This window comes from Cyprinodon tularosa, unplaced genomic scaffold (genome assembly GCF_016077235.1).
Source record: "Cyprinodon tularosa strain WSP-4 unplaced genomic scaffold, ASM1607723v1 ctg452, whole genome shotgun sequence".
Classification (NCBI taxonomy): Eukaryota; Metazoa; Chordata; class Actinopteri; order Cyprinodontiformes; family Cyprinodontidae; genus Cyprinodon; species Cyprinodon tularosa.
In genome coordinates this window covers 100728-116809 of record NW_024039177.1, presented here as the reverse complement: position 1 = coordinate 116809, position 16082 = coordinate 100728, and the positions used below count along the sequence as shown (strand labels likewise).

The 16082-nt window shown below is 41.8% G+C and overlaps 2 protein-coding genes across 3 annotated transcripts; one reads left to right on the top strand and one right to left on the bottom strand.

The window, feature by feature from the left end:
- Nucleotides 1-2004: 2004 nt before the first annotated feature.
- si:ch211-59o9.10 (uncharacterized protein LOC561841 homolog) lies at nt 2005-10046 on the top strand. The gene is made up of 11 exons (XM_038300658.1): nt 2005-2138; nt 2383-2620; nt 4089-4146; nt 4228-4609; nt 4683-4777; nt 4861-4947; nt 6596-6671; nt 6924-7015; nt 7137-7255; nt 7330-7429; nt 9831-10046. The coding sequence occupies exons 2-11, from the start codon at nt 2487-2489 to the stop codon at nt 9900-9902; spliced, it is 1215 nt and encodes a 404-aa protein (XP_038156586.1). The 5' UTR covers nt 2005-2138; nt 2383-2486; the 3' UTR covers nt 9903-10046.
- Nucleotides 9944-12047, bottom strand: lyrm5b (LYR motif containing 5b). Of its 2 annotated transcripts, none has more exons than XM_038300659.1 (3): nt 11866-12047; nt 11510-11565; nt 9944-10275 (listed from the first exon to the last, which is right to left on the bottom strand). In XM_038300659.1, exons 2-3 carry the CDS (start codon nt 11555-11557, stop codon nt 10069-10071), a joined length of 255 nt encoding a protein of 84 aa, XP_038156587.1. In that variant the 5' UTR covers nt 11558-11565; nt 11866-12047; the 3' UTR covers nt 9944-10068. The 2 variants fall into 2 exon arrangements, with proteins under 2 accessions (XP_038156587.1, XP_038156588.1); XM_038300660.1 differs by lacking the exon at nt 11866-12047 and adding an exon at nt 11653-11856.
- Between the last annotated feature and the right edge of the window lie 4035 nt (nt 12048-16082).

The window sequence follows — 16082 nt, the reverse complement described above, 5'->3', positions numbered from 1 at the left end:
TTACTCTTAAAATAATTATATAAAACGCACTTGAAATAAGAAAATCCAATTGTGTTTTCTTATTCTAAGTGTAAATTGTCTTGTTCCAAAATGTCTCTTTAACCTCCTCAATTTAAGAACAAATGCACTTATTTTAAAAATAAAATGACATCTAGATTTTGATTTTTTTTTTTCCACTGTGTAATTACCAGGGACAATGTGGCTTTCCGTGATTCGCAAGCAACAACAACATGGTTTGAAGTTCAAACACTAAGCCTCTTCCTTCCACCCTATTCACCTCTCCTCAACCCCATACAGGAGTTATTTTCAGCATGGAGGTGGAAGGTTTCTGACCATCAGCCACGTGACCAGATGTCCCTGCTTGAAGCCACGGATGCTGGCTGCAGGGACATCACAGATCAGGATTGTCAAGGGTGGATCCGACATATCGAGCATTTGTTTTGTTTTTTTAAACCAGGGTTTATTTTATTTTGAGTGTACACATGTGTAATACAGATTCTGGAATAGGTACTGTAGTTATCATCACCCACCTGCCCCGTAGTCCCGCCCGGTCCGGCGTCAGTCAGGAGATGGATATAACCCAGAGTAGAATAAGAAGAAAAAGTATAAAAATAATGATATTAAATAAATAAATTAAGATAGCTTAAAAAGGGGAGGGGGTTAGTGTTAAAGTTTAATTTATATCAACAACGAATCAATTGAGCATCTAATTTCTCCACAAAGATATAAATGGTTCCTAAGTTGAATTAAATTTAGATATAGATCCTCTCATAGTGTATCTAATCTTTTCTAGTTTTATCCCAGGTGCATTACCTTGGATAATATCAGATGTGATGTTGACAAAAACATGTGGCCTAACCCTGAAGATCGCAGAGATTACATACAGCAATGTTTGGCTTTTTATTTTTTTAGTTCCCCCAATATTTATCTGGATTTGTTGCAGTTGTTTTTTTGTTCACAATGATCTTGTGTGTTGCATGGATATGTTGTTCACTGTGAGAAATGCTGTAAAACCTTTTTTTCTGTTCTATCAAACCGTGTTTCTACTCTACCTCTAAAAAAAACAAAAAACGGATTCGCTTTTTACTGGAATGCTTTGAATGTGAACATTACTATATATTTGGACACACATTACCACCCAGCAAATTTAGTATAAAAACAGTGGAATACGTGTTTTGCATGCAAATACCTGTAAAACTGAAACATAAATGTAGTTTTTCTAATGTCAACAACAGCCAGTATTTTGAAACCTGGTTTACTTTGATTGACTGCATGTACTTTGGGAAGTGAAAACAAATGTGATTTTTTTAAAGAATAATTTCGTTTTGAGTCAGATTTCCAGTGTTTTGGTAAAGATAGTGTGTGCAGAAAAAATATGTGTTCTATTTTGAAATGAAGAGTTAGTATATATTTAAGAAAATGTGTTTTTTGAGAAGAAAATAATCCATATGGCCATTTGTGTTTTGTAGGTGTGAGTCTGGGTGAAGAGTTTGGGAAAAGTATCTGAAGTATGGGTAAGCGCTTCTTAGCGATTAAAAAAACTGTAGTTGGTGTAAATAATTGTTTGTTTTAGAGTAATTCAGTCCTTAGAGCGTTTTATTAATAAATAATTGCAGATTTAGTAGAAAACTACAAAAGAGATTTAGGGCCACTGGAAAAATAAGAAAAGTTAACAAATTTTTAGATTTTATTTCAGTTTAAAATGGGAAAATGGTCAGAATTCTGACTTTTTGCTCAGAATTCAGACTTTAATCTCAGATTTCTGACTTTATTTTAAGAATCTGACTTTAAACTCAGAATTTTGACTTTAATCTCAGATTTCTGACTTTTTGCTCAGAATTCAGACTTTTTTTCCCATAATAAACTGAAATAAAAATTTTAAATCAATTAACTTTTTTATTTTTTTCAGTGGCCCTCGTCCTCTTCCGTAGTAAACAGCAAGGTAGTGTTTGTTTTCTTCTTGTTTTTTTTTAAATGTTTCATATCGAAACCCTTATTGTGAAGGGGGATTTTTCGGGACTTTCTATATCTCTTACCGGAAGGGACCAACCTTATTTTGAAAGTCTCTCTGTTGTGAGCTAAACGGCGGTCTCCTGGCTGTGTGTAAGCTAACAAACCGAAAAGAGCAGAACTTTAAGGTAAAATCCTCTTTATTTCTCCCATTGTTTGCAGCAGCGGTGAGATCAGTAATACTTAATTGATCTTTGAGGTTTTAATTGGCCACTTTATCTAGAATCATTATTAGCTTTGTTAGCTAACAGTAAGGCTACCTTTAGTTCAGCTTGAAATATTTTCCTGTTAGATTTAACAGTGATGTCCGAGGCTTTAGATCATCTGATAATCCAGGATTTATTCCGGATTAAGACTGTTTCTTTTCTACAGGCGGCTTGAACTTCATCATCATCACGGTCAGGCTGATATGAGCCTCGATCAGAGGTGATTGGTCAATTTGGGGACTGGTTTGTTTGTTGCTACTGGATCACGTGATGGCTGAGGGGTATCCTGCCAGCCCCGGGTCTTCAGAACCGGACAGTCCCGACGGTCTGAACCGAGGATGTTTGCTGGATCCCGAAGAGGCCCTCCTCCATGATCTGTCCATCATCGTCCCAGAAACCCCCAGGTACACACTTTTCCACACCTGTGGAGGCACCAGAACCCTGACCAGACTCACACCTGCTTGGTTTCACTTTCTCCAGCTGGAGTCAGCTTCCTTTGGACCCATTTCCATCAGCAGCTGCTTCTGGGTCACAAATCTGTGGTTCAGATCACTGACTCTATACTCATCTTTTAACCTGTCATTTCTTCCTGTTGAAGCTCTTGTATTAAGAACAGAACAATCAGAACCATTTTTATTGGATCATTAGGCGCTCAGTTCCTAGCAGCCTCTCACAAAAACTGTTGTTTTTATATTCCTTAGTCTAAAATCTCAAATATCATAGATCTTGACAGAATATGGAAGCTGTCAGCTGAAATCTCGGGCCTGAAAGCCGAACCAAGAGGAGGGTTCTGGAGGAGCTGATCCAGCTCTAAGGTTCCATCAGCTCTCTCATGGAATTCTCTTTTTCAGGTTACCTTCCAGCTTTTGTTTAATAATTAATAGTTTTAGTTATTCACATCCTTAAACATGAACCGACAGCTTCACAGCATCTATTTCCATCACACAGAATGAACAGATTTTATACGTATGGATCTCCACTGTCACTACGAGCATGCTTAGTGTGACGGATTGCATTCAAGTCAATGAGTCGATCCAATCAGCTGGTTTTCCTTAGATAGAAAACTTTGAATCAATCTGACTGGATGATCTGGTGAACTGTAAAGTGCCTTGAGACGACATGTTGTGAATTGGGGCTACAGAAATAAACTGAATAGAATTGAAATTCCAGACAACTAGAGAAGAAGATGATTCCGCCTCAGGAAACCCTTCTTAGGATGTTCAGGGCAGAGACGGTCGATGTGGACCCAATCAAGTCATTTCCGTGTCGTGTTTGTTCTGTCCAGCCTCTGAATCAACCAACTCATGACATAAAGATGACTTCATGGCTCTGTTCCCTCCTCTGATTCTTTTGTGTTAAGACTATTTTTGGTCCCTTCTCCTGCTGGCTTCCTGGGAACCCTCATATGATTGGAACCAGGAAGTAACAAAGTAGTTCCTTACTGTTGTGTTGTGAATTGGCGCTATATAAATAAACTGAATTGAATTGAATCACAGTGACAAAAAGGAGGATATATGAAATCACGTTAATTTTTCCACCAATAAAAACATCTCAGGTCTCTATTCATTGATCTCATTCAGTGAAACTTCCCCCGGCTTTCTCAAAACATTATTTTCACTTTCATCTTTACAGTGACTTTATTCTAAGCACGTCTTCTTTCCACCTGGTGAATTCTGGAGGAGATGGATCGTCTCTTCAGCGCTTTAAAGGAGAGACTGACCCAGAGCCATGCAGATATTTATTTCCTTTTAGATTCCACCTTGTTTGTCTGGGATGCAGAGAGGATTTGTTGAGGAATGATGCAATTAAAACATTTCCATCTCATCTCAACATGTCTAACCAAACCCTTGGTTCTGTCTGCTTCTCTTTCAGCCCAAAGCTCGGCAAACGGAGGCGACCGCGGCGTACGACCGAGGACCACTACAGCCCGGTGAGTCCGCCGGTCTCTTATGAACCGTTTCTTGCTGGGTCGGCGCTCTCTGTGGGCTCACTCTGTGTTTCTGGATCTCAGGTGATTGATGACTCTCCCAGACCAGAGAAGTCCAAAAAGGGGGATCAGCGTTTTCTCCGTAAATCCAAACGGCGGCGGGTGGTGGACCCGAACGTCAGCTTCGTTCCGGCGTCGACTCTCCAGACTTTCCCTCTGGGCAGCTGGCTGCAGGCCCCATCATCATCATCATCATCCTCCTCCTCATCATCATCATCCTCTTCTACCTCGTCTTCATCGTCTACCTCCTGCCTCACGCCGGACTCGGCTCTCAGGTCAAAGCTGAATCACACGGCATCATCAGCGTCTCCCTCTGCAGCGGCGTCATCGAGCTCCGGCTCGCTGTCCTTCCTCACCGACGAGGAGAGGAGATGGTTGAACGAAGGACAGGGAGACGCCTCACCAGGTCAGGACATCCAACCGCAGCCGTGGCTACTGTGCTTTGGTACGTCGCCTCTGATTGGCTGTTTCTGCTGCAGGCGTCCGGGAACAGATTGTCATCAGCGACGATGAGGAGGCCATGGTTCGCTCGTTACAGATGGTGGAAGACGAGGCGCTGGCGCGGAGCCTGCAGGTCAGCGCTGCTTCCTGCCTCAGAGGCTAACGGCTCACCTGGAACCGTGGAACCCACTTCCTGTTTCCCTTTGTTTGTTTCAGGCTCAGTTTGACCAGGAGGAGTCGCTCCACAGACATCATCATCATCATCACAGCCATCCTCATCATCATCAGCAGGGCGAACACGGGGTGAGCAGATGAAGAGAGAAATATATTCCACTATTACCGAGAGCAAAAAGCATATTTTGGAAAACCTGAGTTTAAAAGTTAAACCTGATTTTTCAAGGTTATTTTTTCAGTTTTTATTTGTCAGACTTAATTTTCTCAAATAAGTTTTTCTTTTTTTCTGTAGCAACATTTCTGTCGGCCTGTAGAAGTGTAGAGGGTGAAATCTGTAAAGTTTCGTTCTGTCTCCTGATCACAGATCTCCCAAAGTAAAGGAAATAGGACTGATCAATTAGACTCCCGAAAAAATTGGGGAAAAAACACCAAAACTTTAACACAAATCTGGAAAAATATTTAACAACATCTATGCAAATAAAATCTAAAAAGAAAAACCAGAAAACTCTAGAAACATAGTTTGAACTTTTTCCATAAATCACTCTAAAACCTTTTTTAATTGGGATTTTTTCTATAAGCTGTTCTTCGCTGTCAATAATAATGGACCGAATTTCTCTCCATACAGGGACTTACAGCTAAAAATTCAGCTCTTATAACAGAGGATAATTTTTCCACTTTTTCTCTCCTCTGTTTTCTCATGTTGCCTTTTTATCCTCAATTTTTAAAAGATGCTTAAAGAAATAAATTAAAAGTTTATCTAATCCAAAAAAAATTTACCAGTTAATGAAGAAAGAGACGAGAAAAGAAAATCCACAATTTTCCATTTCGTTTTTTTTCTCAGCATCGCACTAAAATCCAACTTTTAAATCTTTCAAAAACGTTTCCATGCTGGTTCCACCTCTGCCTTCAACAGACAGGATGTTTTTACTGCAAAGTGACGAAACAAACCTTCAGGTTTTTGTTCAAAGATTAAGGGAAAATTGAACAAATGTTTGGTTTTAAATCCCAGCAACCTGCTTTAATGCTATTGTTGGAAACCATTCTTCACCTGGAGTCTAAAAGGGTTCAGATCCACACTGAAGAAAATCAGTTCCTCCAAAATGGCTCTGGCAGTAGAAGAAAGATTTATGTTGAGACTAGAAGCAGAGCTTTTTAGAAGTTAGTGATGTAATCATTTACCAGACTTATTGCTGCGTTAGAAATGATCAGTAACTTGATCCAGACCCAGAATCTGCTACAAATATTAACATTGACTCCTGAAGAGCAACAAAGGCTAAATGATGATCGACGCTGTTTTATTTTCTTGTTAAAAATAAAAAAAAATCAATAAAATAATGTAGAAAAAAAAGAATAATAATGTTTCAATTTAAATCTAAGAGTTTGACAGTAGAATAAAAAATAGACTAAAATAGATTTTAATGAAACGCACTGGGAAAAAAATCATTTTTTCTTCAAATAAGTGCATTTGTTCTTGAATTGAGGAGAAAAAAAGAGACATTTTGCCAATCGAACAAGACAATTTAGATTTAGAATAAGAAAACAATATTATTGTCTTATTTCAAGTGCATATTATTGAATTATCTTTCATTCCATTGGCAAACTATCTCATTAACCTGCTCAATTTAAGGGTAAATACAATTAAGAAATGTTTACTCATTTACTTATTTTTCCAGTGCAGGCTGAGTTAAACGGAACTGCTCCAGCTGCTGCGCCTTAGTTAACCCAGGATCAGGTTCTGGTCCGGCGGTTCTGACCGTGTTCTCCTCTCTGTGTCCAGTATTTCTCCTACATGCAGCCCAGATGGATGTCTGAGGTCTTGGCTGCCGTCTCTCCTGTAGTCGGACTAGAAGACGGTACGATCAGGAAAACTTCTCCTTTTGGTTCTGATACACAACGCTGTCCAAGGTTCTGATCCCGCCCTCGTTTGACGGACAGCAGCAAAGATCTAAGGAAAAGTAGCTTCTGATCTGAAACCAGGAAGCTTCCGGATAGTTGGGATTATTGGAAGAAAGGACTGGATCAGAACCTCTAAGCTGGGACAGTAATCAGATTATCATCACCTGATGCCTGCTGCTCTAACTAATGCAGCTGTTGTGTTTTGACAGATCTGATTGGTCAGCCCAGGCAGCGTGGGCGGGGCAGGAGAAGAAACGTGGTACCACCCTTTACAGAGGAGCCTCAGGGGAACGACTATGAGGTGAGAAACGATCAGGAGATTCTCTGATGTTCAAAGCTCAGACTGGAGAAGCTTCTGGAAGCAGCTGTTCACAGAACCTTAGATCCATGGGCTCACAGTGCTGTCGTCTCCGTTCCTTCAGGCTCTTCTGGCGTTCGAAGAACGACAAGGTGCCGTCGTGTCAAAGAAACTGACCCGCAGGGAAATCCAGAGGTTTCCGACCAAAACTTTCCGCTCTGCCACCAACTCAGGAGAGACCCAGTGAGTCCGGCCTCCTTTGTGGTCCGAACCGAACCGTGGAGCCCAGTTAACCCGCCTGTCTGACTCCTCCGCAGGTGTCAGATATGTTTCTGTGACTACGGCGACGGGGAGAAGCTGAGGATTCTGCCCTGCTTCCATTACTACCACGTCCACTGCATCGACAGGTGGTTGAAGGTACGAGCAGAGAAAACCTGGACCGACTCCTGGTCCTCCGGTACCACCGCCCTGCATCCCTGCCACACATATAACTTTAAACCAAATAAACACCCCATGGCTGCTGTGGAGGAAAATGGTTCGCCTTGGGTGGGTGAAGCCTGCAGGGCAGTGGGACCTGAGGACCAGGATGCAGAACCTCTGCCTGGCAGCATCAAGCTGTGTTCTAACTGTGATCCATCCAAGAGGATTGTTTGTTTTCCAGTTAAAATGTCCAAATGTGATCCATTAAAACTCCAGAATGTTCTCCTGGAAATGATGCTTCATTGGACGACTGGTTTCCATCTGCTGGAGCCCGACGGCTTTTCATTGAATCGCCTCCGACACATCAGACACCTAATCTGACTTGATTCTGGTTTGACCAACGGGCCTTATGGGTTCCGCTAATCAGCAGACCGTGCAGTCGAGCTCAGAGTAACTGTGGAGGAAATGGCTCCATAGTTTATTGGTAGAAAGCAGGAAACTGCAGTAAAGTAAAAGGAAAATATTGGTCCCATCAATAAAACCAGGGAGCAGGATGACGGCTGGTTTTATTAAATAAAAGGAATAAAATGCTATTTTTTTTCCATCAAACACATTATTTCAGAAGATATATACGGTAGAGGATTAGGGCCAGTAAAAAAATAAAGTTAACTGATTTTTTAAATTTTATTTCAGTTTAATATGGGGAAAAAAGTCTGAATTCTGAGAAGAAATTCAGAATTTTGAGATTAAAGTCAGAATTCTGACTTTTCTCCCATATTAAACTGAAATGATATCTAAAAATCTGTTATCTTTTTCTAAAAATCAGTTATCCGCACACATCAAATGTCGGTTTGATGTGTGCGGTTTTAGAAGTCTAATCTGCCCTAAAGCCAGACTTATAAACTAGACCAGTGTTTAAGGGGCAGCTATATGATTGGTTTACAGTTTAAAGGGTAAGAAGAAGACAGGCGGTAAGCGGAGGTTTCCATCTGAAACATGGATCACATCTAACTGGATGCATCGCTGCTCCCACTTAACCGCACTGATCTGGTTATGAAGGACGAACCCATCAACCTTTACTGATAAATTACTTTAAAATCAGACTGAGTTATCTGACTGTGAGAAATATGCTGATGAAGATTCTCATTCATCCAGGTCAAAGTCATTCCAAAGAAGTTAAAAACAATCCACTGGACTTGGTTTCCAAGTTGGAAGACGTTTGGCTTCCCATCCAGGAAGATTTTTCAATTCAGAATGTCATAATAAGCGTTGAGTTTGAGATTTATACAGTAGCCCATCAAAACCTTGTTTTTGTTTTAAAAATATGCTAATTGAACCGGGTCAAAGTTCACTGTCGGATCACCGCATAGGTCACCTGGACACGTGAGCAGCTGCTGCTGTACCCCCTTCGTCAGTTTTAATTAGAATGTTTTCAAAACAAAAACAAGGCTTAATGTTGTGCTACTGTATAAATCCTCGAACTCAACGCTATTCCTGACATTTTAGATTAAAAAAGCTTCCTGGATGGGAAGCGAAACGTCTTCAAACTTGGAAACAAAGTCCAGTGGATTGTTTACAATTTTCTTTATTTGGAATGACTGCAGAGGTGTCAAATAAAGTACAAATACTTTGTTCCTGTACTTAAGTACGTTTTTTAGGCATCTATGCTTTCCTCCATTACTTATTTTTCCTTCTACTTCTGACTTCTACTCATTACATTTTCACACAAGTATTTGTACTTTCTGTTCCTTACATTTTTAAAACAAACGTTTCTCGTTATTCTTGGCTTCGGTTTAATGTTTATAAATATTTATTTCACGTCATGTGCGCCATCCAATGCAGATCATTGGCTCCATCCATCCTAGTGGAAACTAGTGTGATTGGATGAGTCATAGAACGCAAACACTCATTGGTTAGCTAAAGGAAATCATCAGAAGCAAGCAGGTGTTCTTCAAACTGCCAATGTTAATTGTCTATGCCATGCTACAATGTTGGATTCAGAAAAAGATGTTGAAATGTCTGAAAGGTCGGACACAGGCGAGAGCGTATCGGGAGATGGAGACCAACAAGACCTCCCTCATCCTTGGCCCTATCTCAAAGAATTTTTTTAAATAGTCGAAAAATTGAGCTTTCAATTCATAAAGTGGCATCTGGCTGTTTTTTTTTTAAAAAGTTTACTTTATATTTTTATACTTTAAGTAGTTTTTGGAGCACATACTTTTTCATTTTTACTTGAGTAAAGAGGTCAAGTTGATACTTCAACTTTTATCAGAGTGTTTTTAAACTGCAGTATCTATACTTCTAAAGTAACATGTGTGTACTTTTGACACCATTGAATGACTGAGTAGATCTCTGCCCTGTCCAGTTTTAACCCGCTTCCTCCTCCTCCCTCTGACAGGACAACACCACCTGTCCCATCTGCAGGGCCAACCTGGCTGACGGAGACTGCCTGGTGCCGCCTACATCCTAACAGGGAACTCTTGGATGTCTTAGAAAGAATTACTGATTAAGTTGTTTTGGACGTTTTTATTTCTTCCATGTTTGATGCTGAAGCTCCTGCTGTTTGTTCCGTTTTTTGTTTTTTACAACAAATAAAATGTTTCATTTTCTTGGGTTCGAGTCTCTCCAGAGCGTTTTTACTCCTCGTAGTAACGCTTCTTCATCGCTCTGTACTTCCTCAGGTAGTAGAGCGCCTCCAGCTCCCGCACCACGTACTCCCCCCTGGCGATCATGGCCTTGATCTGCTCCGGGTCCTCCACAGACTTGTTCTTGGTGAACGCCGCTCTAAGCCGGTCCCTGAAGTAATCACCACCTTTGGGGTATTCCCGGCCGAGGTAGAGGAGCTGTGGAGGAGGGAGAGGATGAATGCTGGATCAGATTTAAAGGAATTGTACACCCAAAACATGATTAGCCTTCATTTTCTACTCACCCCCATGCTGAACAACACTCTGGAGTACTTTTTTGATATCTCAAATGCATCTGGAGATCTGGGAGGCTTCTTGCTGTCTGCTGACATTCAAATAATGGAGGTCTATGGCGCCCGAGACAGAAAGGTCCATAAAAGTCCACAAAAAACGTGTCAATATTCCTCCATACTGCTCGTCCAATGTATTCCAAGTGTCCTGAGTGGGTAGCGTCCAGAATTTACTCGAAACGAAGTCATTTAGAATGTTTTTAGAGCATAAACAGTAGTGTATAGGATTTCCTGAAAGCGCATTTACGAGTCTACGGAAACCGCGGCAGACCAAACCAGATGAAAGTGCGCATTCAGCTCGGCAAAGAACTCATGCTCTTCCTCAACACTGAAGTCCTCAGACATTTTTCTTTCGTTGTTTCTTTCTTTGCACAGGTAAACAGCACATTTCTTCTTCTACGCTTGCATTATCGGCAGAGCAGACGCTGAATGCGCACTTTCATCTGGTTTGGTCTGCCGGCTTCCGTAGCGTCCTGAACGGGCTGGCGCGCGCTTTGAGGAAATCCTATACACTACTGTTTATGCTCTAAAAACATTCTAAATGACTTCGTTTCGAGTAACTTCTGGATGCTACCCACTCAGGACACTTGGAATACATTGGACGAGCAGTATGGAGGAATATTGACACGTTTTTTGTGGACTTTTATGGACCTTTCTGCCTCGGGCGCCATAGACCTCCATTATTTGAATGTCAGCAGACAGCAAGAAGCCTCCCAGATCTCCAGATGCATTTGAGATATCAAAAAAGTACTCCAGGGTGTTGTTCAGCATGGGGGTGAGTAGAAAATGAAGGCTAATCATGTTTTGGGTGTACTATTCCTTTAAGCTTAGATCATCCCATGACTGATTATTTTTAATCTCAGGTTTATTTTAACAGTCCAGATTTTTAGTTGTTTGCTTTTGGATCCTGGAGTCAGTAAGAACCGCCGCCCTCAGCTCTGACTGACCCTCAGCTCCCTCATGTCAGAAACTACGACCCTAAAGTCAAATGAAAAGGGAATTCTGGTCTCCAGGAAGCTGTTAGATGTTCTGGTTCCTCACATCTGTGACGTCATTGATAATCTATCAACTGATTGGTTGATTAGGAGCAACTGAAGACTCACGTTCTTGTAGAGTCGAACCACCTCAGCCCTCAGAGGGTTCGCCATCATCTAATCAGCTGCAAAACAAAACAGCAATCTCAGTGACGTCAGATCAGCTCCTGCTCTGCATGAAACAACCGGAAGTTCATTGAAATCTGAAGCACCTGAATATGAAAGAAAATAAACCCAAGCTGGAATAAAAAGTTTGATTTCCTACGTCACTGCAGTCTGAGCAGCAAACCTGATCCGGACAGCAGCCCAGAGAGGATCCGGTTGATCAAATGATACCAAACATTTTACACGAACCCAATCTTTCCTCAGACAGAACAGCAGAACCACAGCCAGCTGTCTGTCCGCGTAAAGCAGCAGCTGCTCACCTGTCCTCTGCGGTGATCCGACTGTGAACTTTGACCCGGTTCTACCACCAAAATGTTCCGGTTCGACCTAGAAAAAAACAAAAACCAGACTGAATCAAAGTTCAAAGTGTGAGTCAGAACTTTGAGAACCAGTGGAGTCAGCAGCTCAGATTATGTAAACAACCAAAGAGTCGAGAAAATCAAGATGGTGATACAGAAAAAAAAACTGACACGGAAAAAAAAAAAAATCTGAGAATCAAAGAGTCGCGCGAGTAAAGAAGTGACCCCTCCCCAACACGGAGTCTAACTTCAATGCGATCAAACTGCCTAACCCCCAGATTCCACATACTCCGTCAGCGCTCCGCTCCGCCCCGCTGACGTACGTCGTGCGGAGCGCTTGTCTTTCATGGAAATCAATGAGAACTGTTCCACATCCACCGCTACTCCTCCGCACGTCTCCGTCCAAGTACGTCTTCTCCGTCCGTCACCGACAAATTACGGAGCCGAGCTATTTTTTGCTCCGCTCCGGTCCGGCCAGGTCAAGATCCGCAATTGCAATCGCACCAAACAGGAAAAAGAACCTCAACAAATTCCGGTTGGTCAAATTAAAATATAGTAGCAACAGATCGGTGACTAGAAATTATAGCACAATTCTTATAAATATCTAAAAAAAAAAAAAAAACTAACACCGTTTATTTAAATGATTGGATCCAAACTATTGGTTATTCACCAACCAGGAAGCAGATTTCTCATCTCCATTAAAATATTTATTTTATACCGAGGGACTTAAACTTTAATCAAATCCATTCAAAAGAAACTTCTTATTACAGGAATGAAAAGAGATGCTGAGTTGTAGAGAACAAGTTCATTAAAAAAAGCAGTTTTGAATTATCCTTATCTCTGTTACAAAAATCTACAAATATATATATATTTGGGCAGAAACTGAACATATGCTGGATGATGGTGGGATTTTTTTAATATGCCATATTAAATTAAGCGCTCACAGGGTTCATACAGGAATGAGATACTCTAATTTAATGATATTTTAATGCTATTAGAAATTATTTTAATGCCATTAACAAGAACCATGTACACAAGTTATTAGTGTAGCCTACATGAAATATGGAGCTGTAAGCACAGTTCCAAGACTCCTGTATGTATGTAAACACACACACACACACATATATACGTATATATATTCTCTAGCTTTTTCTCCGCCTCGAGCTTCCTTTCCGAACATACGGCTTTATAAACAGTTCCACGCAAATTAATAGCGATAAAATATATCTGACGAAATTGTTTTTAGAAGCATTTTTATTAAAGAATCATAAATGCAACGATAAACATATTTAATTAATTTTAGTGCCAATTAAGGGCTTGATTAAAAAAAGAATTATGAATTGTAATTATTTTTAATGATCCGCTGAAACCCTGGTTCATCTGGCGCATGCCCTCTACGATCTACAAGGAACTCAGAGCGGAGGGGACGGGAGCCACAGCGGCGGCTGTAGGCTTTGCTTTGTGCAGGCGGTCTGGAGCGCAACGGGGCGGAGCGGAGCGGAGCGCAGACGGAGTATGTGGGATTTCGGGGTAAGTCAAGATGTTAATCCTCCCAAAACGAGCTCCGACCGTCAAAAATAGATAAACCTACAAAGAGTCACTAAACGACCAACGGTTGGAGGTTTTTAGGTTTATCCTCCACAGACTGAAGCAGTCTCGCCTTACAGGATGCTGAGGATCATCACTAGACTGAATGAAATGACTAAACCCAGATCGCCATCCAAGAACCACCAACAATCAAGAAACCTGGAGGTCAAGATGATAATCTCCCAAAATGACCAAAACCACTCAGATCAGTGTCAGCAGGTCAAAATGTTGAGTTTAGTAGCAGAAAGGAACAAACCGAATTAAATAAGAAAAAGAGACTGAACAGTAGAGCCAAATGTACCCTTCAAAAGAAGCACATGATAAAAAAAATAAAAAAAAAGAATACTTACATCACATTAAACCGTGTTTTGGAAAAGTAAATGAATAACTGTATTTCGAAAGTCCAATGAAATTATGTATAAATGTACGTATACATATATGTGTGTGTGTATATATATATATATATATATATATACTCATACTCACCGGCCACTTTATTAGGTACCCCATGCTAGTAACGGGTTGGACCCCCTTTTGCCTTCAGAACTGCCTCAATTCTTGGTGGCATAGATTCAACAAGGTGCTGTAAGCATTCCTCAGGGAGTTTGGTCCATATTGACATGATGGCATCACACAGTTGCCGCAGATTTGTCGGCTGCACATCCATGATGCGAATCTCCCGTTCCACCACATCCCAAAGATGCTCTATTGGATTGAGATCTGGTGACTGTGGAGGCCATTTGAGTACAGTGAACTCATTGTCATGTTCAAGAAACAGGTCTGAGATGATTCCAGCTTTATGACATGGCGCATTATCCTGCTGAAAGTAGCCATCAGAAGTTGGGTACATTGTGGTCATAAAGGGATGGACATGGTCAGCAACAATACTCAGGTAGGCTGTGGCGTTGCAACGATGCTCAATTGGTACCAAGGGGCCCAAAGAGTGCCAAGAAAATATTCCCCACACCATGACACCACCACCACCAGCCTGAACCGTTGATACAAGGCAGGATGGATCCATGCTTTCATGTTGTAGACGCCAAATTCTGACCCTACCATCCGAATGTCGCAGCAGAAATCGAGACTCATCAGACCAGGCAACGTTTTTCCAATCTTCTATTGTCCAATTTCCATGAGCTTGTGCAAATTGTAGCCTCAGTTTCCTGTTCTTAGCTGAAAGGAGTGGCACCCGGTGTGGTCTTCTGCTGCTGTAGCCCATCTGCCTCAAAGTTCCACGTACTGTGCGTTCAGAGATGCTCTTCTGCCCACTTTGGTTGTAACGGGTGGTTATTTGAGTCACTGTTGCCCTTCTATCAGCTCGAACCAGTCTGGCCATTCTCCTCTGACCTCTGGCATCAACAAGGCATTTCCGCCCACAGAACTGCCGCTCACTGGATGTTTTTTCTTTTTCGGACCATTCTCTGTAAACCCTAGAGATGGTTGTGCGTGAAAATCCCAGTAGATCAGCAGTTTCTGAAATACTCAGACCAGCCCTTCTGGCACCAACAATCATGCCACGTTCAAAGTCACTGAAATCACCTTTCTTCCCCATACTGATGCTCGGTTTGAACTGCAGGAGATTGTCTTGACCATGTCTACATGCCTAAATGCACTGAGTTGCCGCCATGTGATTGGCTGCTTAGAAATTAAGTGTTAACGAGCAGTTGAACAGGTGTACCTAATAAAGTGGCCGGTGAGTGTGAATATATATATATATATACACTATATTGCCAAAAGTATTTGCTCACCTGCCTTGACTCACATATGAGCTTAAGTGACATCCCGTTCCTAATCCATAGGGTTCAATATGACGTCGGTCCACCCTTTGCAGCTAGAACAGCTTCAACTCTTCTGGGAAGGCTGTCCACAAGGTTTAGGAGTGTGTTTATGGGAATTTTTGACCATTCTTCCAGAAGCGCATTTGTGAGGTCGCACACTGATGTTGGACGAGAAGGCCTGGCTCTCAGTCTCCGCTCTAATTCATCCCAAAGGTGTTCTATCGGGTTGAGGTCAGGACTCTGTGCAGGCCAGTCAAGTTCATCCACACCAGACTCTGTCATCCATGTCTTTATGGACCTTGCTTTGTGCACTGGTGCACAGTCATGTTGGAAGAGGAAGGGGCCAGCTCCAAACTGTTCCCACAAAGTTGGGAGCATGGAATTGTCCAAAATGTCTTGGTATGCTGAAGCATTCAGAGTTCCTTTCACTGGAACTAAGGGGCCAAGCCCAGCTCCTGAAAAACAACCCCACACCATAATCCCCCCTCCACCAAACTTTACACTTGGCACAATGCAGTCAGACAAGTACCGTTCTCCTGGCAACCGCCAAACCCAGACCCGTCCATCAGATTGCCAGATGGAGAAGCGCGATTCGTCACTCCAGAGAACGCGTCTCCACTGCTCTAGAGTCCAGTGGCGGCGTGCTTTACACCACCGCATCCGACGCTTTGCATTGCACTTGGTGATGTATGGCTTGGATGCAGCTGCTCGACCATGGAAACCCATTCCATGAAGCTCTCTGCGCACTGTTCTTGAGCTAATCTGAAGGCCACATGAAGTTTGGAGGTCTGTAGTGATTGACTCTGCAGAAAG